Source organism: Megalops cyprinoides, chromosome 16 (assembly GCF_013368585.1).
Source record: "Megalops cyprinoides isolate fMegCyp1 chromosome 16, fMegCyp1.pri, whole genome shotgun sequence".
Lineage (NCBI taxonomy): Eukaryota > Metazoa > Chordata > Actinopteri > Elopiformes > Megalopidae > Megalops > Megalops cyprinoides.
In genome coordinates, this window is record NC_050598.1 from 32,915,083 (window position 1) to 32,941,812 (window position 26,730).

The following is a 26,730-nucleotide window of genomic DNA, read 5'->3' on the forward strand; positions in this document are numbered from 1 at the left end:
CACATGTGGTCTTGATTAACACTCTGTCAGCAGTTGATTGGGCAGTTGAATCTGGTTTTGGGTGTATTATGGTAAATCCAATTTTATCCAAATTGGCAGAATTTGTGCCAAAAGTGGCAGGAATTCTAAAAATATCTTGTTACAAAAGTGTTCCTCATCATTTTCAGAAAATGAGGCCACAGAAACAGAGTTATGTGAGACTTACAGTTAATACCGTTTCCTTACAGACCCAAACGCTAAAATGCCTTTCTGTTGTAAGTGAGTGCTAGAATTACCAGGGTTCTACTCAAAACAGCAAAAGATGTCAAGACTGGTTGCATTTAAGCTCATTAAATGTTTAGTTTTTAGATGTAATTCAACTGTCTTCCTAAAGGTGAGGTTACAGTGGTGTGCACCTGGCTCAGGGCTCAGGTGTTATGTTTTTAGCTAAGATCTGTTCCCTGTATTTTTCCTCGTATTTGCTCTTATTTTTACTCTCTGATGACCATGAAAGGATTTAACCGACCTTTGAATTTGGATGTTGTCTTTGTGTGTTCTCACATGTCTCCTTAACGGAAGCTGTGGTAGAGGTGTCTTCAGTGATTGACAGGTGGCTTAACCAGTCAGAGACACAGTGGACGAGCCCCTCCAATCAGCCACCTGTGTCTTAAGCTCACCAAACTGAACAAGTGAGACATGGAGCAGCAAGCAGAGAGATAGGAAAGAGTCTGCTACACAAGTAAAGGGATCAGGAAAGAGTCTGTTACACAAGTAAAGGGATCAGGAAAGAGTCTGTTACACAAGTAAAGGGATCAGGAATGAGTCTGTTACACAAGTAAAGGGATCAAGAATGAGTCTGTTACACAAGTAAAGGGATCAGGAAAGAGTCTGTTACACAAGTAAAGGGATCAGGAAAGAGTCTGTTACACAAGTAAAGACACAAGGAGGGAGTTCATTACACAGGTAGAGAAGGAAAGAGTCCATTAAATAGATAAAGACATAAGGAGAGTGTCCATTACTCAAGCAAAGAGATAAGGAAAGTCGTAACTCAAGTAAAGACACAATGAATGAAAAAGGTAGGGGGCAGAGAAGCCGGGAGGGGGGAGTCTCGCACCTGTGCTTTTACATTAAAATCATTGAAACGGCTGAATCCTGCAGCGGGCGTGTCAATCGTTTGCAGTTCTGGGCTTCCATTGGCCAGTGTTTAGTTTACCATTCCTGTTGTCATGGTTTCCTGCAGGCAAGATGTTCAAGTCTCTGGATCTGTCTCTGATCGTGGAGTTCATGCTGATGTTCTACAAGGACAAACCCATTGACTGGCTGCTGGACCACATCATGTGGGTGAAGGTCTGCAACCCAGAGAAGGATGCTGTGAGTACAGGGGTCACAGGGTCAGGGGTCAGGGATCAGGTTAGGGGTCACTCTCTCCATAACTGCAGAGTTGAAGGTTTTCCAGAGTTTCTTATAGAGCTCACCAAGTTCTTACCACTTGTGGAATGGTCCTGTCTTCAGCAGAGATGTCTGTCCTTGACCGTTCTCTCCCTCCCTCTCTCTCTCCCTCCCTCCCCCCCTCCCTCTCTCTCTCTCTCTCTCTCTCCTCTCTCGCTCTCTCTCCCCCTCCCTCTTTCTCTCTACCCTCCCTCTCTTCCTCTCTCTCTCCCTCTCTCTCTCTCGCTCTCTCTCCCCCTCCCTCTTTCTCTCGCTCTCTCTCCCTCACTCCCTCCCTCTCTCTCTCCCTCTCTCTCACTCCCTCACTCACTCTCTCTCTCTCTCTCTCCCTCCCTCCCTCCCTCTCTCTCTCCCTCTCTCTCTCTCCCTCCCTCTCTCTCTCCCTCTCTCTCTCTCCCTCCCTCTCTCTCCCTCTCTCTCTCCCTCCCTCCCTCTCTCTCTCTCCCTCTCTCTCTCCCTCCCTCCCTCCCTCCCTCTCTCTCTCTCTCTCTCCCTCCTTCCCTCTCTCTCTCTCTCTCTCCCTCCCTCCCTCCCTCCTTCCCTCTCTCTCTCTCCCTCCCTCTCTCCCTCTCTCCCCGTCCCTCTCTCTCCCTCCCTCTTTCCCTTTCTCCCTCTCTCTCTCTCTCTCTCTCCCTCCCTCCCTCCCTCCCTCTCTCACTCTCCCTCCCTCTCTCTCTCCCTCCCTCCCTCTCTCTCTCTCTCTCTCCCTCCCTCCCTCCCTCTCTCCCTCTCTCCCCGTCCCTCTCTCTCCCTCCCTCTTTCCCTTTCTCCCTCCCGTGCTCTCAGAAACACTGTGACAGACAGAAGGCAAACCTGCGGATCCGTTTTAAGCCATCGCTCTTCCAGCATGTGGGAACGCACTCCTCCCTGGCCGGGAAGATCCAGAAACTGAAGGTGAGACGCAGAGCGGACTGGGTCTGTGTACCGTGCATGGCATTACTTACTGAGATACAGGATTCAGGTAACGGCTCCATCACCGAGGATTCAGGTAACGGCTCCATCACAGAGGATTCAGGTAGCGGCTCCATCACAGAGGATTCAGGTAACGGCTCCATCACAGAGGATTCAGGTAGCGGCTCCATCACCGAGGATTCAGGTAACGGCTCCATCACAGAGGATTCAGGTAACGGCTCCATTGCACATCAGCGCAGTGAGGCCAGCAGCCTGCCACATCACCTCAGACCTGACCATGGCGGATCGGGGCCGGGTGTGAGGTGAATAGGGAGAATCTGTTTTACCCTCCACAAAGACCTCACGCTCATCAAACTGTATGCCGCTCTGGCCTGGCAATGTGTGTGAACTCGCAGCGTGTGGGGAGGTAATCAGTTCAGTAGGGGGCAATGTTGTATGCTCCTCTCACCCTGTCTCTGTGTGGTGAGGAAGGTGGGAGGGTCTCCTCTCCTCCGCAGAGATGTGTTAGCACCCTCCTGACGGAGCGCTAAATAACGCATCGAGACACAGAATCATCAAATGACTTCATCTGGAGCAAGGAGTCGATGGCATCTGAGAAGCTCCTTTCATCTTCTCCCTCTGACAGACATCAGACGTGACTGAAGTCTTTTCTCAGTTCATTTATTTCATCTTGAATTATTTTCCTACTTTGCTGCCCAGTTTTTGGAATCAGCAGTAGTGCATCAGTCTCTTCTCACCGTGGAAATCTCTGCACGTTCACCACACTAACAATCCTCCAATACACACACCCACTGGGACCAGGGGGTCCTCGCACCCGTATCCACATGGGATACGCATTTCACCAGTGGAGGTGGTCCCAAGCATTATCAGCAGAGGTGGACTTCAGGCAAATCATTCAGGCAAAGGGGGATGGATTAGTCATGCCTGTCCTGATCCCATTAATGCAGTGCTGACTGAAGCATCTCTGCTGACTCCTCCCCCTGTCCCTATGTAATGGTTTGTTCCAGGATAAGGACTTTGGGAAGCAGACCCTCCACAAGGGTCATGCCAACCCGCTGGCGGAGGTGACCACCAGTCTGAAGACCTACCAGCACTTCACTCTGGAGAAAGCCTACCTGGGAGAGGACTTCTTCTGGGCCTTCACTCCGGTCGCCGGGGACTTCATCCGAATCCGCTTCTTCACCCCTGTCCGCATCGAGAGGCGAGTTTTTCCCTCACATACACGCACACACACGTGCAAAAACGCGTACACCTGTATGCACGCACACATGCACCTGCAAAAACGCACAAACCTTTATGCATGCACACATGCACACACATGCATGTATGTACACATACAGGCGTGTGCGCACACATGCTCTGGAGCTCATGCATGCACACACTGTAATGACTCCTCCCTCCCCTTACCCGTAAACTCAGCCTGGCCAGAGTGCCGCCAAAACAGACGTAGCTAAAGCAAAATGTTTGCCAAACAATAACATAATAACAGATGATAATTCGTTTACACAGAAGGCATCAGTAATGATAATGACAATAATGACAGTCTGAACAACAACTAAATGCTGCTGACTAATAATGCTCCCTCTGTCTGCCCCGTCTCTCTCCCTCTCCTTTCTGTCTGCCCCGTCTCTCTCCCTCTTTCCCTCTCTCTCTCCTTCCTCTGTCCATGCAGGTATTTCTTCCGCAGCGGAAACATCGAACACCCAGGCGACAAACTTTTCAACACCACGGTGGAGGTCCTGCCCTTTGATGTGAGTTACTTTCAGCTCTGGCCTCTGGGGGCGCTGTTGCCCTCTTGGTTTAGGCAGTCTGAGGCTCAGTTCAGTTAGGGCGCTTGATCAGCACGACATCCCTGCGGATGCAGAGATAGATCGGGACTGCGGCTGAGGGTGCTTGGGTTAACCAGGGTGCAGGCTTGCATTCGCAGGGTGTTTCACCTTGTATGGAGGTTATTTAAAATTTAGGGCCACAGACTCCTTTTTCTGTAAGATTAGGGCCTCAGATTAATGGCTGGGAAGAGGCCATTGGCTGGAAGAGGGACGTGGTAAATTGCTCTGCTTTTTTGCACAGTAATTTGGGTCTTATTTTTGGGGCTGAGTGGCTGCTGTTGCTCGGAGGAGGGTGAGGTTTGGAGACGTGTTCCCAGGTGGAAGATGACGACTTGCAGCCTTGCAAGGCCAACGCGAGAAAAGCGAGAAAAGCGAGAAAAGTGAGAAAAGCGAGGAGTGCGTGCTGTCCTGCAGAGACAGCATGAAAAGGAGATCAGGGCAGAATGTGAGCGTTTAAAGCCGCCGTTAAAGATCAGGGCAGGATGTGAGCGTTTAAAGCCGCCGTTAAAGATCAGGGCAGGATGTGAGCGTTTAAAGCCGCCGTTAAAGATCAGGGCAGAATGTGAGCGTTTAAAGTCACCGTTAAAGATCAGGTCTGTCTGTTTTGAGAAGGGCTGATGAGAGCCTGAGGAGAGCCTCTTATTCTGAAGGTCGGCTTGCTCAGCACTGTGTACAGAAACAGCTCCAAGACCGACCCACAGCTGCCGAGAGCAGAATGCGCGTCCTGGTGCGTGTGTGTGTATCAGCGTGTATGTGTGTGTGTGTGTGTGTGTGTGTGTGTGTGCATGCGTTCTCATACTCACTCTGGGTGTCTCCCTCTCATCCTCCTCAGAACATCCAATCAGAGAAGGAGGCGCTGAAGGAGGGGCGAGAGAAAACGCCGAAGTACCAGCGCACAGAGGATGGCTTCATCCGCATCGGTGAGCGTGTGTCTGAGGGCGAGCTTAACGAGGAGCAGAGAAAGTGGGTGCGGGCCCCCCACATGGCCTGTGCTCACACATCACAATCTCAGCCCCCCCCCCGCCGGGCTCCTGGAGCCAGCGCCTGCCACGCTCAATTAGAGAGGTTGCCACAGCAACGATTGACATGAGGATCGACCGCTTCCCTGAAGATGCTGGTCTGAAAAGTGCACGGTTCCACGAGTCTCCCGGCGGGGAAAAGTCATATTCATATTATTAATATTAATAATATTATCATTTTATTGATTAATGTAGTATTATTCACATGGTTTAGTGGATTAATTCGAGAACAATAGCAAAGTTACTGAATAAAGTTCTAAATTTGAATAGGATATTGGGAGTAAAGCAGTTTCAGTTAAGGGCAGCACAGATGTAAACATGAACATCTTTTACCGCATCCAGACTTCGATAACAGGGGAAAAATATCTTTACCTGTGCAGAAAACCTGTTTCTCCTATCTGAACAAATTATTATTCAGTATATTGCAGAAATCTAAACCACGAGAATAATTGATATTTGAAATGTTAAATAATATTGTGTATGTAGCTGAACAACAGTGCCCATGTAGGGTTCACCATTTCCCAGTGTCAGAATAGCAAAGGCTTTGCTGCTGTGCCATCTCAACTGTGTGGAATGTCTCTGTGGCCACGATGGCATGCTGCCTGTCACTGCTGTGAGTCTCAGTGTGACAGTCTCACTGCGGTCTCAGATGCTGTGTGTCTCAGTGTGGCCTGATCTCACTGCGGTCTCAGATGCTGTGTGTCTCAGTGTGACAGTCTCACTGCGGTCTCAGATGCTGTGTGTCTCAGTGTGACAGTCTCACTGCGGTCTCAGATGCTGTGTGTCTCAGTGTGGCCTGATCTCACTGCAGTCTCAGATGCTGTGAGTCTCAGTGTGACAGTCTCACTGCGGTCTCAGATGCTGTGTGTCTCAGTGTGACAGTCTCACTGCGGTCTCAGATGCTGTGTGTCTCAGTGTGACAGTCTCACTGCGGTCTCAGATGCTGTGTGTCTCAGTGTGACAGTCTCACTGCGGTCTCAGATGCTGTGTGTCTCAGTGTGACAGTCTCACTGCGGTCTCAGATGCTGTGTGTCTCAGTGTGGCCTGATCTCACTGCAGTCTCAGATGCTGTGAGTCTCAGTGTGACAGTCTCACTGCGGTCTCAGATGCTGTGTGTCTCAGTGTGACAGTCTCACTGCGGTCTCAGATGCTGTGTGTCTCAGTGTGACAGTCTCACTGCGGTCTCAGATGCTGTGTGTCTCAGTGTGGCCTGATCTCACTGCGGTCTCAGATGCTGTGAGTCTCAGTGTGGCCTGATCTCACTGCAGTCTCAGATGCTGTGAGTCTCAGTGTGGCCTGATCTCACTGCGGTCTCAGATGCTGTGAATCTCAGTGTGACAGTCTCACTGCGGTCTCAGATGCTGTGTGTCTCAGTGTGACAGTCTCACTGCGGTCTCAGATGCTGTGAGTCTCAGTGTGGCCTGATCTTACTGCAGTCTCAGATGCTGTGTGTCTCAGTGTGGCCTGATCTTACTGCAGTCTCAGATGCTGTGAGTCTCAGTGTCGCCTGATCTCACTGCGGTCTCAGATGCTGTGAGTCTCAGTGTCGCCTGATCTCACTGCGGTCTCAGATGCTGTGCGTCTCAGTGTGGCCTGATCTCACTGCGGTCTCAGATGCTGTGTGTCTCAGTGTGACGGTCTCACTGCGGTCTCAGATGCTGTGAGTCTCAGTGTGACAGTCTCACTGCGGTCTCAGATGCTGTGAGCCTCAGTGTGGCCTGATCTCACTGCGGTCTCAGATGCTGTGTGTCTCAGTGTGGCCTGATCTCACTGCGGTCTCAGATGCTGTGTGTCTCAGTGTGACAGTCTCACTGCGGTCTCAGATGCTGTGAGTCTCAGTGTGGCCTGATCTCACTGCGGTCTCAGATGCTGTGTGTCTCAGTGTGGCCTGATCTCACTGCGGTCTCAGATGCTGTGAGCCTCAGTGTGGCACAGTCTCTCATGCTGCGTGTCTGTGTGGCAGGAACATTCCAGAACGGCATCGCAGAGGGGGAGGTGGACCCCACCTTCGGACCGCTGGAGGCTCTGAGACTCTCTGTGATGACAGACTCGCCCGTGTGGGTCATCCTGAGTGAGGTAGGGCGCTGTATGTGTGCGTGTGTGTGTGTGTGTGCGTGAGTGAGAGAATGCATGTATGTCAAATGCGTTTGAGTGTGCATACAGACATGTGCGTAGGTAAGTGTGTGCACGTGTGTGCATGTCAGTGTGTGTGTCTGTGTGTCTGTGTGTCTGTGTGTGAGTGTGCGTGTCTGTGTGTCTGTGTGTCTGTGTGTGAGTGTGTGTGTCTGTGTGTCTGTGTGTGAGTGTGCGTGTCTGTGTGTCGGTGTGCGTGTCTGTGTGTGAGTGTGCGTGTGTGAAAAGTGCAGTGAGTTCCCACTGAGAGGCTGCTCCTCTCTCTGCAGTAATGACATTCAGTGCGGTCCCAGGCAGTCTGAAAGCATGGTAGTGTTTGCAGGGTCACGTTACTATAGCGCCAGAGAGAGTTAGCACTGCCTCTGCCACGGACACTGTACGTGCTAAAGTCTAATCCTGGATATTTCACGCTCGCCACCCCTATTCTTTATTTAAATGCTATTCCTCTTGAAGTTACGTAACTGCTTACTGTCTGCTGTTTCCGCTCAGTTGCTACACTCCCCCCAGAGGGGACTAGCTGCAAGGTAATTTGCTAAATATTCGATGCTCCAATGAAAAAAGATATTTGAAAAAAATTGCCTGAATTGCAAATTTATTCTCATTTATCTACCTTCCGAGTACAGTGGGTTATATTATCTTCTCATTTACATACTGGCCTATGGTACATCCTTAAGTTGCAAAATATAATGAATGTTTTTCTTTTTTGGTGTTTCAGATATTCATTAAAAAGGCGGAGTGAATGACATCAGGCTGCTATACCTCTACTTTAACTGACCGTTCGGCGGAGGACTGGAGCCTTTGCAGCAACTCAAGTTTCTAGTTTCACTGGCGCGGTCTGAGCGCGCCACCTGCTGGCAAGACGCTGGTATAACAGGATCATTTGGCAATGCCAGCCGACCCGTCGAGGACCTGCACGGCTCGCGGGGGACAGACGGCGCTGTTTTGTAAACTGTACTTATGTGTATATACGTTCATGTTTCCGCAATTGTAATTACACTGGTGATTGTTGATGGGCTTGCTGGATTGTCTCGCCCTGTTATAAATTAATGAAAGTGCTGCTTGGAATGGACGACTTAGCTACCGATATACCCACTGGCCATGAGTCTGATTGCATCGCCTTTGAAAATGAAACCGTTTTTTGAATTGTTAAATAATGTCAGACCATTTTTTAAGTCCTGGTTTTGCCAAATTATAATCGGTATTTATGATATTGAAATAAATATGCAGATATACATATGTAGGTGTACACACATATAAATGTAATTATGTCAATATATATGTGTGTTTGTATGTATATACAGGCTGTGGTAACATAAATTTCTGCTTCCAGACTAGGTCTAGAACAACTTCAAACTTTTTTCAGTGGGTGTGTGAGGCATGGGCCTCATGAGAAAGAGTTTTATATGCTCACAGCAGCTGTATGATTAACAGTCCTACATTACAGCCCCCCCCCCCACCCCGTGAAACATGCTGGTTATTAATATTCAACTTGGTTTAATTTGACATGACCATTTATGTAAATGATGTTTTTTCTGAACTCGTGATTTGCCTTAATGCGATATCAAGCAAACAGGATGCAGACAGATTGCTCAGATATGTGATGCCTTTAGTTCCAGGCAAGGAGATGTTTCATAAAACGAGATAAAGACCTCCAAAGTAGCTTTAGGGAACGGAAGGAAAATGGGTTCTGTTTCTAACTAAACATGATTTTATTATCATTTTATGGTTATGAACATAATTCACTTGGCTGTCTAATTTTGGGGAAAACGCATTTGAGAGTGACCAGGGTGTTCCTGACATTTCCATATCATGTTTATTTTGTAACCAACCAAATGAAATGTCAAACAATGCCTTTCAGAATGTGCATGGCTCCACCTCCATTGATGACATTATTTAAACACCATGACTCGCAGCTGTCAGTCACAGCTCAGTACTAGGCTGACAGAGCATAACAGGAGCGTTCAGTGGATTGACCTCATGCTCAGCCACTGTTTCATGTCTCTCAGGCCTGGGTTCAAGGCCTTGTTTGTAGTGGGGTGTCTCTCAGAATCTGTTACATGTTAAATATGATTAAAGACCAAATGAGAGAGACAGAGAAGCAACCCCCTCCCATGCATCCTTGGGAAAAGGGCACCGCAGGTGACAGTTTTTCAAACTGCAGTCAGCTGTGGGTCTCTGCTCTGGGTTTTGATCGCAGGTTCTCTCCCGAGTTGTGTGTGTGCCCCCAAAACCGATGAAAGCCAAGCCTCAGTCCACTTCGAGGTAGCCGGGGTGTCGCCGCCCCAGCTTTGCCATGTGACTGAAGCAGGCAATCAGGAACAGATGAGTGAAAGGCCCTGGGAGATGAGCTAGAGCAGCCCCGTGTGGCGAACTGATGCCACTGCAGCCTGGTACACAGCCTGACCAGAGTGCCCAGTCTCATGCGTGTTAACCTCTTATCAAAACATGTTTGACAGAGTTAGCTCAGCCATTTGTTGATTTTTACAGTGACTAAAAATAATAAATGTAAATCCGGTTTTTAAAATTGAGTGTATGCGTGTGCGTGTGCGTGTGTGTGTGTGTGAGAGAGAGCGATGAGCTTGTGCCAAAACATCTTGTCTGGTAGGCTGCAGAGATGTTGGAAATGTGGAGAAGACTTGCAGGTGAAGGTATGCGGTAGTCCCCCTGAAGTAAAGGTCTCCTGGTGTGAGATACACTGGAATGCATTACTATTAAGACGTGTGTTGTATTTTGTATCATTTAGATAAACTCTATTTAATGTTATCTTCTATTCCGATCTGTGAGTTGTAATAAAAACGAAACTGAAAACCAGTGGAAGTGATGCATGGATTGTTTATTTGTGGCCTGGAGTACATAACCAATGGTTAATTCCACGGCGGAAAATATTTCCGTGCTTATCACGTTTTTTTACTGTTGCACAGATCCTAACGGCGGCCAAGTGATGCTGTGTACTAATGGGCCGTGAGGTGGTGAGTGGACACGTATGTGTATCTACTGCACAAGGATTTCAGCAACACGTTACTTAAATCTATTCCAGCCAAAGCAGACAGAGCCCTGCGGAATGTGCTATTCTGTTGCCTTCATTCGGCTCTATATTTGTGCAATGAAGACAGTCGCGTATTTATGTTCAATTAAAAGTGTCGCTGTGAAGATGCAAGCCGGTAGAAACCCAAAATCATGTTTAGTCACTGATATGATTTTTACTGTCAACATCCCGAATTCGACTTCTCCAAGGCAGGTACCCGGGAAGACATGATGTCGGGATAAAACGGGTCAAGACTTTTTCTGGAATCTTCCTGGCTGCCCAGCATCAGGCGCCGATTATGCTGTTTCTGGCTTTGCAGCCAAAAAGCCAACGGTGCTGAACGTGTAGCTGGCTACATCTAGCGAGCTACATCCCTCCATCTAATGTTAAGCAGTTCACATCAACGCCTAATCAGCTAATTAGCAAGACTGCCAGTTTGTTTAAATCGACGACTGCTCCTCGCCCCCGCCCCTCGCACATGGCAACCAATAAGGCGAGGCATAGCTATTTGACTAGTTTGTTTGTAAGCCTAATACTTCATTTATCCCCCACAACTGTGATTTAAAGTGTTTATAGTAAATTCGTGTAACACTTCGAAGACATGCATTAAGTTTTCAGAAAATGAGTGTTTTCAATCAATTTTATCAAAGACAACCTGTCACCATAATCCAGCGGCCTTCCCCCCGCTTCCTCTTTCTAGTAGCGCCACAGCTTTCACAGCCGCCAATCGCTGCCCACTTCCTTCTGCTGCTCAGCCAATCAGCGCCGTCCACGAGGTTCAGGTCGGAGGCGGAGACCCCTTACTTTGATGGACATGAAGAACACCCAGTAAATCGTCGTCTAATTCCGGAAATCGTTCACGTTGCTAAAACATTTGCCAATCAGCGAATAGAGGAGGAGGGGCTACAATGTCAGCGCTCTAGGTCCAAAGTCACACGTGACCGCACAGTAGTTCCAGGTGGATCCATCTGAAGAGAGGAGGTAAGGAAAGACGCGGATATCACTGTTTATACGACGATATACAAATAAATCTGTCCAAACACTTTAGAACACACATAGCATGTTGCGTAGTAATTACATTAAGATAAGGGGGAAGCTAAACGGATTGAAAAGCCGTCGTAATGCGAGTGCATGGTTCCAGGGAGTTTTGTCAGCAGATTAGGGTGTCATGTCAAACTGATCGCCCCAGAGCTGCAGGTCAGCATGCAGTTTTCTGGCCGGGCAGCAGCGATCCAGCGGTTTCATTCTCTGTTTGTCACGCACACACGTTTACTGACTTCAGTCTGATTGAGCCAGTTTGTTATTTGACGATTTATGCACTGAATTTTAGCGTTCAGCTGGCCCACAACATTGTAGCTAGTGAGCGAGCCAGGTGGCTCGTTGCTACCGATACAACAACGATCGGTTTTACGCTAGGCAGGTTATTCACTAGCTAGTTTGTAAGTTAGCTTCCTTATTAGCTAACTAGGCAGGTTGATAACTATATTTGTGATATCGAATTGGCTGTATTTAAAAACAACCTTTGTTTGAGTAGTAGTTAGGTGGCCAGCACAGCACGCAGACAGGCCTTATCCGTGCTAAACTTAGCCAGATGGCTAATTTGCTGCGTCGGAAATTGACCTCGTAGCCCTGGTGGCAGGATCGGTTAGTCTAGCTTTACTTTCTAGTCTTAGTTCTTATCTCCGATCGCCATGAAGGTGCGTTTATTATTTGTAACTAGCGTGTAAAGTTGTACTGGCTTCGTTTTGAATGGTTTACTAACGCAGCTGAAGCGCGATCGCGTATCCACATGTTGCGGAGCGGAGTTGCTGTAACTTCGCCACTATGCCGGGCGGAGTCCAGATTTACCACTCAAGCGCAATGTGGTCGGACGTGTTTTGCCCATAATACAAGTGAAATCGAAACGGACGGGGTCATTGCTAGCTTACGCTAATGTTGCTACATTACACTGAAAGAATGTGCACATTTTGTACAGTAAGTGAAAGAATATGCGTCACTTGTTTACAATATTATTTATATTACGTTATTTCCAGCATAAGAGAACAGAGGTTTATCCATTCAAGTTGAATGAACACTCCTAGACCAGTGAGTGTAATCGTAACACTCTTCAAGCTCTACCACGAGTTAGCTTTGGCTAACATGACTAGACAGCTTAGAACACTAAGGAAAGTCAAGTACATACACTCTCATATATCACACTGTCACAGTATCCATGACACATTGTGATACTGAATGCAAAATGACGTATTTCGTACGGCTGAGACGCCTTAGAAAGGATGAGATTTCTGTAGGGTGAAAGTGGAACAGGAAGTGATTTGGCGTACTGACCTCTGGTTAAATGATAACTGACAAACTTCATAAAACGGCAGACCGCTATTGTGCGAACACTGGCAGGCAATGCTGTTATATCTAATACGTTCATTTAAGCAAAATGTCTGCATTCTCTGTAGTTTCAACGATACTGCGATAGCCCCTTCAGGGAATAAATGCCTTTCCAGATTGAACTACCACTGTTTACCCTGGAACAGTATCCAGAGTAATAAACAGCGTCCGTGGACTGGTGGTTCCACAGCAGTACAGTACAATATGCTGGGTGCCATCTATCAAAAGCCTCTTTTTAAATTTTAATTAGACCATTTTCCCAAGCCTTGTTTGGTAGAATTAATACATTCTATGGAGAACACAGATTTTTCTGTCTTGATTTCTTAAATCTCTCACAGTACAGACCCATGAACATAAGTTTTACACTGAAATAACAGTACAGTTGTAAAAACAACATACTAAAAATAAAATTATGTTTTTAAAAATATATAGAATTATAGACGTACCCAGAGTTATTCCCAACGTTGTCTCTGGCACCACCGTAACTGATTGCACTTTCTTTCCCGCTCTGCTTTACACGCTCACACACACGCATATGCACCCACATGCTCGCTCTCCGGCACACACCGGGTGGCGGCATTAGCGGCTGTCCCTAAGCTTCTTGTTTAATTGCTCCCGTTTTGGAGGGCCGCTGCAGGTGGTGTCCCCCCATGTCCCCCACGGGCCGGGCACAGACTGCAGATACAGCACTGGGGGGTATTAGAGGCATTACCCTGGCCCCGCCCACGGCGGTCAGTCTGCCACAGGGCTGCGGGTGAGCAGAGCTTTATTAGTGCTGCTGCTAACCGCGCTCTGCGCTCCGATTCTCGCTGTGGGGTGGGTCCTGTTCGGTGCCCTCTGATTCGACCCCTCCTGGGCCGCAGACAGTGAGGAGAGAGTCTGCATGGAGCGCAGTGAATCGCTTCATTCAGTTCCACCGGGTTTATGGGCATGATAAATACAGCGCGTTGCCTGCAGGGCTGCAGCATTCTGCATGTGCCATCACAGTGAGACGTGCCATCACAGTGAGACGTGACATCACAGTGAGGCTCATTTCTGAACTGGAACGCCCTGAGGTCCCGTGTGTGTGCAGGGGGTGGGGGGATCGGCTGAATTATACAGCAGCTGTTCCATTGCACGTTGGAGGGGTGTGTCTCCCCGCCCCCAGGACTCGGCACAGAGGTCTGGGGCCATTTTTGCTCTGGGGGGCAAATAAAAGCACTTTTACCCCATCCCACATGTGAGTGTTGCCTCGTGCTCAGGGGTGTGTGTGTGTGTATGCGTGTATGTGCGTACTTTGGTACTGCTTCGAATGTATCACTTTCAGTGCAGCAGAAGCCTCAGTGCATCAACTGTGGGGCCTAGCCCTGAACCTAGGTCAGTTTGTTACTTTGTATCATAATGTTTGGGTTTAGGGTTAGGATTGGGTAAGATTATCCTGGATCAGTGGTTGTGAACGGAAAGAACAGGAGTTCTGTGTTCCTTTTTGGAGTTTTGTTTTGTCTGTGAAGAGGTACTCCCAGCTCTCCCTCTGTGTGTGCGCATGTGCATGTATGTGTGCGTGTGTCTGTGCTTTCATGTATGATCAGTGACTCGCCGAGCGATGAGTGTTTTGCTGTGGAGAATGAGGCCTTTTAATTGACCAATACAAGTCAATGATTGACACCATATGGTGACTCCGCCCCTTCTGGGCTACTTGAAGCCTCAGTCTTCTCTCAGTACTAGCGGTGTCTCCCCTAATGTCGGGACTCATGGGGTAAAACGAGAACAGAGATATTTTAGGGGTGGTGGTTACCTGCATAGATCCCATTTACTGAGATCATTTGTGCCATCTTGTGGTGGAGGGATGTACTGTTGCCGTGGGGATGCAGCCAGAGCTCCCTCTCAGTGTGTAAACACTGCGAGCACACCTGGCGGCTGTCACATGGGGGCGCTGTCCCCCACACCATCAGCAGCCCAGGGTGCAGGGGGCGCACCTCTCCAGGGCGAATCATGCCAGGCCGGCCTCCGTGGCACTCGCCTTCTGTGGGGTGGGGGTGTGACATCACCCAGCAGGCCCGCCCCTCTGTCTGACGCTATTGGCAGATTTGGAGTCTTTGGATCGGGTGTAAAGCCTGAATGATTGGCTTCTGGGTTATGACATTGGCAGTGTCAAGGAGCGTGTTTAGGGGGTGTGTTTATGCGGCTCTCAGTGGAAGAGCAGCACTGGGGCTCTTTCTGGCCTGGGGGGGCTGGCGTGAGCCCCTGATGGAGCAGGCCCGGGACGCCAGCACTGCAGGAGTATGCTGTCGGAGTCTGCTGTGTGTCTGTGCTGTGCGTCCGCTCTGGTTTTATTGGCGGTAGGCAGACGGGCTATCTGCAGACGGGCTATCTGCTCCTGCTGTTACCATACAGCACTGTCACACTGAATGCCCCAGGAAATGAGCCGCGCAGCAGAGTAATGAAGTTTGTGGCTCTTTGCTTCCGCAGTGGTGGTGCATTAAATGTCCCGGGCACCCGCATGGTGCGTTAATGGAAATGCACTGACAGTGGGAGTGTGCTGGCCCCGCCCAAATGTAGCACTCACCCCACCTGAACGCACTGTGGAAAAGCCGTGATCTGTGTGTGTGTGTGTGTGTGTGTGAGGTAGAGAGATGGTGGGGATCTGTGTGTGTGAGAGAGAGATAGAGATGGTAATCTCGTGGGGCCTAATCTCATTAGAGAAATGGATGAGGCGGCAGATAGCAGGGTTTGCGTTGTCATGGAGACCAGTGTCGCTGGGGGCCAATGTTAATAACACGCCTGTGTGCCCCCCCCTCGGGGGTGGGGTGTAGGTGAGCCAGGGGCCTGTGGGTTTGGGACAGAAAGACAAACATGGATCTCCCAGGCAGCTGTGTGAGAGAGGTCAGGCAGGGCACTGCCGGACTCGGCTGCAGGCCTCATCACTCCTCTCTCCCTGTGTCTCCCCCTCCCTCCAGCAGATGGCGCTCATGTGGAGAGTGTGTGTGTTGTTGCTGGCTCTCAGCTGGTCGCTGGGACCAGTGCGGGCGCAGGATGAAGACGATGACATGGAGGTGGAGGATGACCTGGAGGAGGCGGTAGAGGAGGAGAAACCAGCCAGTCCTCCGCCAGCACCAAAGGTGAGTGCTCCAACACTCTCTCTCTCTCTCTCTCTCTCTCTCTCTCTCTGTCTGTCTGTCTGTCTGTCTGTCTGTCTCCGGTCCGGTCCGGTCCCATCTCTCTCCGCTCCCACACTCTCACTCTCTCCAGAGGCCTTGCCAGCAAGTTGCTATACAGCATGGAGCTTTTCTTGATGGGTTGACCTGCAGTACTTTTATCCGGTTTCTCAGTTGTTAGTTTGTCATAAAATCGATAGCTAATCAGGTCAGGAATGGGGGAATTTAGGCTATTATACAAACGGGGAAGAGCTTATCAGCGCAAGGCAAGGCACAGCGTGGAGAGGCAGCATGACGCCTTCTCCCTTTTGACAGAAGCAGGTGTCAGCACAGGTGTTCCCCTGGAAGAAGCTGACATTCCAAAAGCAGGTGTGTAGGTGTGGCACTGACTCCTGTGTTCTGTGTGGCTTCGTTTCTCCTCAGGTGACGTACAAAGCGCCGGAGCCCATGGGAGATCACTACTTCGCAGAGTCTTTTGACAGGGGAACGCTGGACGGGTGAGTTCTGTCTGCGTCTGTCCATTTGCGTCTGCTTATCTGCCTGAGATCCTGTTTCACCAGCGCAGACTCAGCAAATTCATTTTGTTATAATTAATGGCAGTGTAGCACAGTGATAAGGAGCAGGGATGGTTAACCGAAAGGTTGCTGGTTTGATTCCCCACTGGGGAATCAATCAGTGTTATGATTGAGATCAGCATCACTCGTCCCTGTGTCTTTGAGAAGGCTGACAGCCGTAAGTGGCGGACCACATGTGGAAGGCTGTGTGTTTCTGCTGTGTAGCAGACTGGCCTGTCCGAGTTCGAGGAATAACGGGTGTGTTTGTTTCAGATGGGTCTTGTCCAAAGCGAAGAAGGATGACATTGATGAAGAAATCTCCAAGTATGACGGTAAGGCCCAGGACCCTGTCACCCTCGAACCCGGCGTCTGAGTGCCTGTGACAGACAGACAAGTGGTTTAGCTATCAGCAGGGTGGGAGAGTGTGGGCGTGTTCGTGGAGAGTTTGGTTGTTTAGTGCGGGTTAGGGTTAGGTGGGAGAGTTTGGGTGTATAGTTCAGGTCAGGGTTTGGGTGAGGGTTAGGTGTGAGAGGGTTGGGGTTAGGTGTGGGAGGGTTGGGGTTAGGTGTGGGAGGGTTGGGGTTAGGTGTGGGAGGGTTGGGGTTAGGTGTGAGAGGGTTGGGGTTAGGTGTGGGAGGGTTGGGGTTAGGTGTGGGAGGGTTGGGGTTAGTGTGAGAGTTAGGGTTAGGTGTGAGAGTTTGGGTGTAAGAGGGTTAGGGTTAGCGTTCGATGGGAGGGTTTGAATGTGTGGTGTGGTTTTGCAGCCTGCGATTGCTGTGAGGATGATGATGTGTTCTTTTCTAAAGGGAAATGGGAGGTTGAGGAGATGAAGGACACAAAGCTGCCTGGTGATAAGGGTCTGGTGCTGAAATCCCGCGCCAAACACCACGCCATCTCCTCCCAGCTTCTCAGGCCCTTCGTCTTCGACACCAAACCGCTGATCGTGGAGTAAGTGCCCCCACACCTGCCCCTGCTGTGCCCCCACACCTGCCCCTGCTGTGCCCCCACACCTGCCCCTCCTGTGCCCCCACACCTGCCCCTCCTGTGCCCCCACACCTGCCCCACACGCAGGGGTAAGTGCCTTGGTACCTGTACCTTCTTGTCCAGTAAACATCCTCCCAAAGCTCCCCCCTCTCTGTCTTCCTCTCCTCCCCCAGGTATGAGGTGAACTTCCAGACAGGCATCGACTGTGGGGGTGCGTACGTCAAGCTTCTGTCCCAATCGCCTGACCTCAACCTGGTGAGTGTACGTTACGTACCCCAAAACGCTCCTGCATCCAAACTGCGCACCTGCGTGCACCGTGCAGAACAAGCAGCCCCACAACATAGACACACTGCCCCAGTGTCGGCTCCTTCAGGCCCCGGAGGGTCACGTGACCTCATGCTCCAGGTTTCTGGCAGTCAGGGAGGTTGCAGTGTTGCTGGTTATGGTCTTGCAGAGCTACGCTGATACTCCTAAATGTTGAATATCCCTTGTGTTGTTCTCTGCCTCACTTGTAAGTCGCTTTGGATAAGAGCGTCTGTTAAATTAATAAATGTAAATGTAAATAACAATTGGTTAGCGACTAGCATAACTAAGCAGCACAGATTAGGATGGTTACCGTGGTGATGTGTGAGGGCACACACACAGCCAGCCCGGGCGTGGGACTCGCGCTGTGGAAAGGTTCTCGTCACAGAGATGGCTTCCGGCACGGTGCAGCTGCTTGAAGGTGCTGTGTGTGCTGTCTGTCTGCAGGACCAGTTTGTGGATAAGACTCCGTACAGCATCATGTTTGGCCCTGATAAGTGTGGAGAGGACTACAAGCTTCACTTCATCTTCCGCCACAAGAACCCCAAAACCGGCGAGTTTGAGGAGAAGCATGCCAAGAAGCCCGACGCGGACCTCCGCACCTATTACACAGACAAGAAGACCCACCTGTACACTCTAGGTACACACCCACCTGGCACCTCACCGGCCTCTCATCTGGCAGCTCCTGCTGTCTCATGGCGGCCTGTGGAGCCATGTCAGAACACACTTGTCTGTCAGGAATGTGTTTGTTTCAGGACATGTGTGCTCACCTCAGCACTCGCACGCCCACCTCCTCAGCGCTTAGCGCCCACCTCCTCGGTGCGCTCACCTCCTCAGCGCTCACCTCCTCAGCGCTCAGCGCACTCACCTCAGCGCTCACCTCCTCAGCGCTCAGCGCACTCACCTCCCCAGCGCTCACCTCCTCAGCGCTCAGCGCACTCACCTCAGCGCTCACCTCCTCAGCGCTCGCGCGCTCGTCTTTCTGCCACATGGTGCCGGTGAGTGACGCTCTGCTCTCTCCCTCCAGTGCTTAACCCTGATAACAGCTTCGAGATCCTGATCGACCAGACGGTGGTAAACAGCGGAAACCTGCTGACTGACATGACCCCCCCGGTCAACCCCCCCGCCGAGATCGAGGACCCCGATGACCACAAGCCGGAGGACTGGGACGAGAGGCCCAAGATCCAGGATCCTGATGCAGTGAAACCCGAAGACTGGTGAGTGTGTGTGCGTGAGCGTGTGTGTCTCCGTGCATGCTGGGAAATGGCCATATTGTAGGCATAATATAGACTGGCCGCGTTCACACACCACATAAAGACAGCTGCGAGCTCTCCCTGCTGATGTTAATGAGGTCATGTACAGTCCCGTAATAGCAGCAGCCACGCTGGAAGCGGCGGGTAACGGCTGAGCTCTCGGACTGTGAGAACAGGAGAGAGACGTTTGCAGTCGGCTGCAGCAGTGCTGTGATGTAAGGAGCATAGTGGTGTTTTTGTGTGACAGAGAGAGTTGGGCTCTGTGGCGTAGCGGCTGAGCTCCACACAGCACGGTGTGTGTGCGGCGTGCGCTCGGGGTGTGTGTGGCCTGCGTGCGGGGTGTGTGTGTGGCCTGCCCTCGAGGTGTGTGTGTGTGTGTGTGTGCGTGTGCGTGTGCGGCATGCGTTCGGGGTGTGTGTGGCCTGCACTCGAGGTGTGTGTGTGCGGCGTGCGCTCGGGGTGTGTGTGTGTGCGGCGTGCGCTCGGGGTGTGTGCTGTGCGGTCACTTGCAGGCGGCCATCTGAAAGGACAGCCAGGTGTGACTCTGCCATAGGAAGAGGCCTCATTCCAGGCACACCTGTGCGGAGCGGGTCCAGGGCCCGCGGGCCGTCTGTCACTGCACCCTTCATCTGGAGATTGGAGTGTCTGTGTTGATAATGGGACCCTCTCCTGTCCTGAGTCTAACCCCGAATCCTGCCCCCTCAGGGATGAAGACGCCCCTGCTAAGATTCCGGATGAAGACGCCCTGAAGCCAGATGGATGGCTGGACGATGAGCCAGAGTACACCGCTGACCCCGACGCAGTGAAGCCGGAGGACTGGTACGCACTCTTCCCCGAGCCTTAAACAGACTCCCGCTTAGCACTGTGTTTCCTGTTCCAGTGTTATTACTGGCGGCCTGCAGGTTGCTGCTCACCCGTCTCCTGGCTCTCCCTGCGTGGTTTTGGGACTCATCAGCGCTGTAATGAGTCTCTGGGTGGTTCAGATGTTTTTAGTAACCGGGTCCCGGAAGATTATGCCTCACGTGCACACTGTCCCAGTTCTGGGTTCCGTTGCGCTGTGATGCTGGGTGCAGCTCCATGGGGTATCCGTCGAGGAACGCTCTCTCCAATCCTACTAATATTCACGCCATTTTCATTCCTGTTTCTCTCTCTCCCTCACTCTATCTCCTTCTCTCTTTCTCTCCCTCCCCTTCCTTCTCTCTCCCCCTCACTCTCTCAGGGATGAGGATATGGATGGAGAGTGGGAGGCCCCTCAGATCCCGAACCCTAAGTGCGAGGCCGCCCCTGGGTGTGGCAAGTGGGAACGCCCCATGATTGACAACCCCAACTACAAGGGCAAGTGGAAGCCCCCCATGATTGACAACCCCAACTACCAGGTACCATGGCAACATGAGAAAACACTAAGTCCCTCACTGAATGTAATTCTGCTTGTAAAACGTTAATACACACTGCTACGCGGATGCCAGTGGCCGGGTGGTCCCACCAGGAGAGGTGCACTTTCAGAGTAACCGCGCAGCAGGTGTAGGTACACACACCTCCCTGTGTGGAAGCTTCAGCTCAGACCCCTGCATCATCCCCATACACAAGCGTGTATGGAGTGTACACAACTCTGTATATGATTCTGTTAATTTTTAGCTCTTCTACGTATGACTTTATCATTATTTAACTACGCTACATATCGCTGTATCTGTATTTAGTGACTCTAGATATGACTCTTATCTGGATTTACGGTTTCTGCACAGGACTCAGTCAATGTGTACCTACATACAGCTTTATCTGTGTCTATCCCTGTGTATGCCCTGATGAAGCGGGTATCTGAGTGTGTGTGAGTGCATGTGTGTGTGTCAGGTATTGTATCTGCTGAGCTGCAGTGGGTGGGGGTGTGTGTTTGTATGTGTGTGTATTGTATCTGCTGAGCTGCAGTGGGTGTAAATCTCAGCCCTCGTGTGTGCGGTTTGCCTGGCAGGGGGTGTGGAAGCCCAGGAAGATCCCGAACCCCGACTTTTTCGAGGACCTGCACCCGTTCCGCATGAGCCCCTTCAGTGCGGTGGGGCTGGAGCTGTGGTCCATGTCCTCCGACATCTTCTTCGACAACTTCTTCATCAGCTCGGACCGCGGCACAGCTGACCGCTGGGCCAACGACGGCTGGGGCCTGAAGAAGGCGGCAGAGGGTGCCGCTGAGGTGAGGGCGCGCTGTCCGACACGCTGCCGGGTAGCGCAGTGGGCTCGGGTCGCAGGGCGTGGCTCTCTCTCTCTGACTGCGCTGTGCTCTCTGACTGCGCTGTGCTCCCTGTGACTGCGCTGTGCTCCCTGTGACTGTGCTGTGACTGCGCTGTCTCTGCCTGATGGTGGCGCTCCGCTCACCGTGACGTTCCTGCACCCACAGCTGCAGCCAGGAGCTGGGTTCCCGTTGCCCCCGGCGACATGCGTCGCCATGGCGCGTTGTTAGGGGTTAGCGGTGCGCTGGATTCCAGCAGCACAAACAGCCTTTATCTGCAGGTGAATTCCACACATGCTGAGCATTCTGGGATGAAAGAACACTGAACCACAGCCAGCCCCTGTGTGCCGAGAGGAGACAAAGACACAACACACACACACACACTCTCACACACACACTCACACACACACGCACTCACACACGCGCTGGCACACACACACACACCCACACCCACACCCACACCCACACCCACACACACACACACACACACACACACACACACACTCACACTCACACTCACACTCACACTCACACACACACACACTCACACGCGCTGGCACACACACACACACACGCACTCACACACGCGCTGGCACACACACACATACACACACACCCACATTCACTCTTACACACACTGAGTCAAATACACACACGCACACTCACTCTCACACACTCTCTCGCACACGCACACACACACACACATGCGCGCGCACATACACACACACACGTACACACGCGCACATACACACACACACGCACGCGCTCCCACACTCACATGCACACACACACAATCACCATGCCTGCTCACACACACGCTCAGGGTGGGTGACCGTATGTAGGAAACACTACTCGACCCATTGTCCCAGTGGACATGTGTATGAATGTAGGTAAGCTATGTAGTGAGATCTCAGTGGAGTCAGAGCTGGAATTAAAATGCAGCGGCTACTTTCTTTCCCCTCTCCAAGGACTTTCTCTTACCAGCACATGCAGCAGTCGCTAGAGGGCGCTGTTTACTGCTTTTTTCCGACTGCGCAGTGGATATTTGTAGAGAGTAATACTTTATTTTTGGGTGGGGTGGGTTGTGTAGAGTTTGATTGTGTTGAGTGAGGATTGAGCAGTGTGGTTGTGTTTGTGTGCAGGGTTTGATTGTGCAGGGTTTGATTGTGCAGGGTTTGATTGTGCAGGGTTTGATTGTGCAGGGTTTGATTATGGTTATGCAGGGTTTGATTGTGCAGGGTTTGATTGTGCAGGGTTTGATTGTGCAGGGTTTGATTGATGTGGTCTGCTCTGTGCTCTGCAGCCTGGCCTGGTGAATCAGATGATGACGGCGGCGGAGGAGAGGCCCTGGCTCTGGGTGGTGTACGTCCTGACCGTGGCGCTGCCCGTCGTCCTAATCGTTGTCTTCTGCTGCTCCGGCAAGGTATGCCATCCACCCTGCCCCCCTCCACGGTCCCACAGACTCTGACTCCCTGCGACAGCTCTACACCGACTCTCCCTGCACACAGAGCTGTGAATGGTTGCATGTTGTTAGATGTGGTCATGAACGTAAATGTTCCCTCCCCTGCAGAAGAAACCGGCAAGTGTGGACTACAAGAAGACTGACGAGCCCCAGCCCGATGTGAAGGACGAGGCTGAGGGAGAAGGAGAAGGAGAGGAGAAGCCTGATGAAGGGGAGGACAAGGAGGAGGAGGAGGAGAAGCAAGGTGAGAGCACTGTCAATCCGCTGCACCGGACCTGTGCTGAGACCGTGTGGAGTGAGTGAATCCACACATTTACAGACTCCAGATACTCACAGGTGATTTTGTGTCTGAGAGTCACCAGGGTCATGAACAGAGAACCACAGGGCTGGGTGTGGCTGTTAACTCTTTAAACGGGTTATTACTGTTTGTCAAGACATGAAATTCTAAATGTTGACACATTGAGATGACCAGTGAACTGTATGAAAAGTTAACTAGGTAACAGGTCAGATATTAAAATTAGACATTTAAAATTAAAACATTTTATATAACTAGCTTTGCCAATTTTCAACAATACTGGCCAGCCAGTAGTTAGCTATCTTTCAGCCCTTTAGCACAGAGATGATGGGTCTCAGCTCAGGTCTGGAGTGTGGATTTCAAGGCCTGCATTAGAGCATTTCAGCCGTCATTTAACACAGAACGTGGTGCTGTTTCCAGCTGGAAAGGACAGGTCTGGCTCTGCTGAGCACTGACAAAGTGCTTCTTTCTACAGAGGAAGAAGAAAAGAAGAGTGAGGAGGAGGACGAGGAGGGTCCAACCGAGGCCACGCCTGAGGAAGAGGAGGTGGAGGAGGAGGAAGATGGATCTGGTGAAGAGGTGAGGGATGCAGAGTTGGGCCGGACCACGTGTGGAGTGGCAGCTGACAGCCTTCTTGAGAGAGTAGTGTGAGGACTGGCTTCTCCCAGTGGGGCTTCTGGCCGACTGAGTCCCTTGATGGTGTGTCAGCTCCGCTTCTGTCCTGGACCTGAGCTCCTGATAAACACAGTGACACTGTTACTGTGGGACATTCCCAACGAGCCGCTGATCAGAATCCTCACAGAGATGAGGTGATTGTTTTAATGGGGTAAACACAGCAGTCTGTGGTCCCTGCTTTTCGGTAACTCGGCACTGTCACTGGCTTATAGGGTGGGTGGGTTTCGGGCGGGGTGGTGGGGCAGAGGTCAGAGGCCCCCCCCCCGCAGGAGAAACTGAATGCAGTCCTCTGACATGTCACCATGCCAATGTGGCTGTGTTTGATGCTACAAGTGGCGGCAGTGTAGCGTAGCGGTTAGGAGCAGGGCTTGTAACATAAAGGTTGCTGGCTTGATTCTCTGCTGGGGCACTGCTGTTGTACGTTGGACAAGGTTCTTAACCTACAATCACCTCCATAAATATCCTATGTAACCTGTGTAATTGTAGCCTATGTAAGTTGCTCTGGGTAAGAGTGTGCACCAAAGTGAAGTGGGCTTCCGTTGGAGCACAGGTGCGTCTGCTCAGGTGTAGTCACTCGCAGGTGCGTCTCCGCTCCGCTTTGGAGTCGCTCTGGATCAGAGTGTTTGCTGATGCAGGTGTGGCGTTAAATGTTCTTGCGTGTTGCTTGTTGGTCTGGATGAGAGCGTCTGCCAGGCCACACAGTGTGGATGTTCCGCTGATGGTTGCTCTCAGAGAATTGAAGTGGATGATTTGCATTTGGGCTGTTGGACTCAGCCTGCGCTCAGAGCAACCCCCTTTACATTACATTACATTACATTACATGCATATACCAGACACTCTTATCCAGAGTGACTTCCAGCACAGAAGAATAGATGTGCACCCACTCAAGCTGAATGAGCAACAGTGTCAGACCAGGCTAACACTCCCAGACCAGTGAGGGTGAATATAACACTGTTCAAGCCCTACCACAAGTCAACTTGTGCACCCTGACTAGACAAGGGAACTTCTCCAGTGGGCAGGTTAGCTGCTTGCAAAGCTCAGCTGTGTCTTCTCTTGTTTGCGTTGCAGAAACAGGAAGATGATGTTCCAAAAAGGTCTCCCAGGAAAGTGAGAAAGGAATGAAGGACTGGAACCTTGGACGTGGTTATAGCCCGCCCCTAGCTCCACCCCACCCCTCCCACACACCTCTTCTCCCCCTCCCTCTTCCCCAGCCCACCTTCAGCTCCTCCCCATACCCCACCCCTCCTCTTCCTGCCCTGCCCCTCCTGGCTGTCTTCTGCTCAAATCCCACAGCTGTGACATCCAGCAGGAGAAACTCCCATCTCCCGTCAAGATCAACGGAAAGCAATCACGACCATGAACTGGGACAACAGTGGTGACGAATACAAGTAGAAGTAGAGACTGGCTTTACAAAGCTGAAACGAACCCCCCCCATCATTCCTTAGTGCAGCAGACACTAACTTAGGGCCCCACCCCCACCTTTCGACATCTCTCCTCCCAGACAGCTTCCACACAGGCAGTATTAATCAACTACCAATTATCCCAACACTAAGTGGTCTCTTAGCCCATGCGGTTTGATTATGGTTTAGGTAGCTCCATGCGTCTGTGTGTTTCAGGAATTGTGTGAAAGAGCACATATCAGCTTTGAAGTGTTTTCTGTCCTGCAGATGCGTATACACACACACACACACACACCTATTCTCGGAGTAAGCAGGCTACATCATGAATGGAAAGGAGCTTCGTGTGAAAGCGTCTGTCGAAGGCCTGTTCGCTTGTTTGTTAGCGTATTTTTTTGTCTCCGAGTCAGATGTAAGTGACCCCTTGCGCATAGTGACCATCTGTGTGAGGATCTTCTGCACTTGCTCAGTAGCGCCCCCGTGTGGGGTGGAGGCTGCAGAGAGTGGGGAGGAGACCAGAGTGGGCCCAGTAGGTTAGAACGCGCTGCCTTACAGTTTTAGGGTGCAAGGATCGCTGAACTATCCTGAATGTAATGTGACTGTATTTTTTTTTTTGATATATATATACACATTTTTCATCTTTTTTAAGTTGTTGATTCCTTTGATGTTTTTTGTTCGTTTCTATTCATTTCAGTATGTAGGGGAAAGTTTGTTACACGTGTGCGTGGAGTAAAGGTGTGGCGTTGGTGCAAGCTCGCAGGCTCGGAGGGAGAGGCCCCAGGTGACTCAGTCCTGTGGAAATTCCCGCCGTATCTCTGCTGGCCCCCCTCATTGGTTGATGAGTCAGCACACATCCTGTGACCTCACGTCCTCTCTGCGCAGTCTGCAGCATGCAGCAGTAGTAGCAACACTTCAGTCCCACATCCTCAGAGCTCAGGGCTGGTGGAGGGTCAGGGACGCACAGGTCAGCAGCAGCAGCTCCACACACTGTCTGCAGGATGTCATATCTCTCTCCAAACCCACACCATCAAAACTGACACGACTGAGAAAAGCACTTGCACTCCGCTGCAGGAGTTACCTGGTTCCGCTCGTGTGCTGCTGACCCCGTAAACACTGCTAGACACACTACAGTGGGAGTCAGAAACGGTCATCAGAGCTCTGCCCCAAAGACGTAAGCGTCGGCACTTTCCAAGGTAACGGACACACACATGCTCACGCACACTCACTCGCACTCGCGCACACACACACACACACACACACACCCAGTCACCCACTCAGGCGCGTACACGCAGACACACACACGCTGGCACTGGGCTGCTGTTTGTGCTGCTCTGCTACCTGCTTGTGAGGAGTGTTGTGCCCTGTGGCGCCCCCTGCTGCCCCTGTGCAGAATGACACTTCTCGCCTCCTCTTTGTCTTGCTGGCTAACCGCCATTGAGAGTGGAGAAAGCAAAGCTCTGCTCCACTTTTTCCAGCATGAGGATGACAAAGGATTCCATATTTTAAAAAATACATGTCTCTTTACTGGAAAAGTTAACTTATGGTTGTTACCTCTAAGCAAAAATAAATGGGGTTTTGAGGAAAGTTTTAAAGCGGTAGGTTTCTGTCATGTCTTCCCTTCTTGATTCCACACAGACAGTAAGATGTTTCAGTGTCTGCAGGGCTTACAATAGCTTAGCTTTCTGCATGTATTGTTTTAACCAGTTGCATATTTCCAGGAGTGGGGC

The 26,730-nt window shown here is 50.9% G+C and overlaps 2 protein-coding genes across 3 annotated transcripts in view; both read left to right on the forward strand.

Moving 5' to 3' along the window:
- Positions 1-9,149, forward strand: part of mgat4b (alpha-1,3-mannosyl-glycoprotein 4-beta-N-acetylglucosaminyltransferase B) — a 76,997-nt gene extending 67,848 nt beyond the window's left edge. Inside the window, exons 9-15 of one of the 2 annotated variants that reach the window (XM_036548753.1) lie at positions 1,220-1,350; positions 2,215-2,322; positions 3,348-3,541; positions 4,013-4,091; positions 5,002-5,089; positions 7,163-7,264; positions 8,037-9,149. In XM_036548753.1, coding sequence (XP_036404646.1) covers positions 1,220-1,350; positions 2,215-2,322; positions 3,348-3,541; positions 4,013-4,091; positions 5,002-5,089; positions 7,163-7,263 — 701 coding nt within the window. In that variant the 3' untranslated portion in view covers position 7,264; positions 8,037-9,149. Of the gene's footprint in view, positions 1-1,219; positions 1,351-2,214; positions 2,323-3,347; positions 3,542-4,012; positions 4,092-5,001; positions 5,090-7,151; positions 7,265-8,036 lie in introns of both variants that reach the window. The other variant, XM_036548752.1, reaches the window with a different exon arrangement.
- Positions 9,150-11,269: 2,120 nt separating this feature from the next.
- On the forward strand, positions 11,270-26,192 carry canx (calnexin). The gene is made up of 15 exons (XM_036548130.1): positions 11,270-11,327; positions 15,665-15,826; positions 16,286-16,359; positions 16,690-16,748; positions 17,223-17,364; positions 17,574-17,655; positions 18,151-18,343; positions 18,731-18,920; positions 19,662-19,775; positions 20,176-20,332; positions 20,923-21,138; positions 22,478-22,597; positions 22,745-22,880; positions 23,407-23,510; positions 24,675-26,192. The coding sequence occupies exons 2-15, from the start codon at positions 15,668-15,670 to the stop codon at positions 24,726-24,728; spliced, it is 1,800 nt and encodes a 599-aa protein (XP_036404023.1). The 5' UTR covers positions 11,270-11,327; positions 15,665-15,667; the 3' UTR covers positions 24,729-26,192.
- Positions 26,193-26,730: the final 538 nt, after the last annotated feature.

What these genes read in the sequence shown, in the direction of transcription:
- canx (XM_036548130.1), top strand. Translation starts at nt 15,668, where the DNA reads ATGGCGCTCATGTGGAGAGTGTGTGTGTTGTTGCTGGCTCTCAGCTGG. An exon ending in GTCCTCCGCCAGCACCAAAG is followed by an intron (nt 15,827 to 16,285) that starts GTGAGTGCTCCA and finishes GTTTCTCCTCAG; the next exon opens with GTGACGTACAAAGCGCCGGA. An exon ending in AAGATGGATCTGGTGAAGAG is followed by an intron (nt 23,511 to 24,674) that starts GTGAGGGATGCA and finishes TTTGCGTTGCAG; the next exon opens with AAACAGGAAGATGATGTTCC.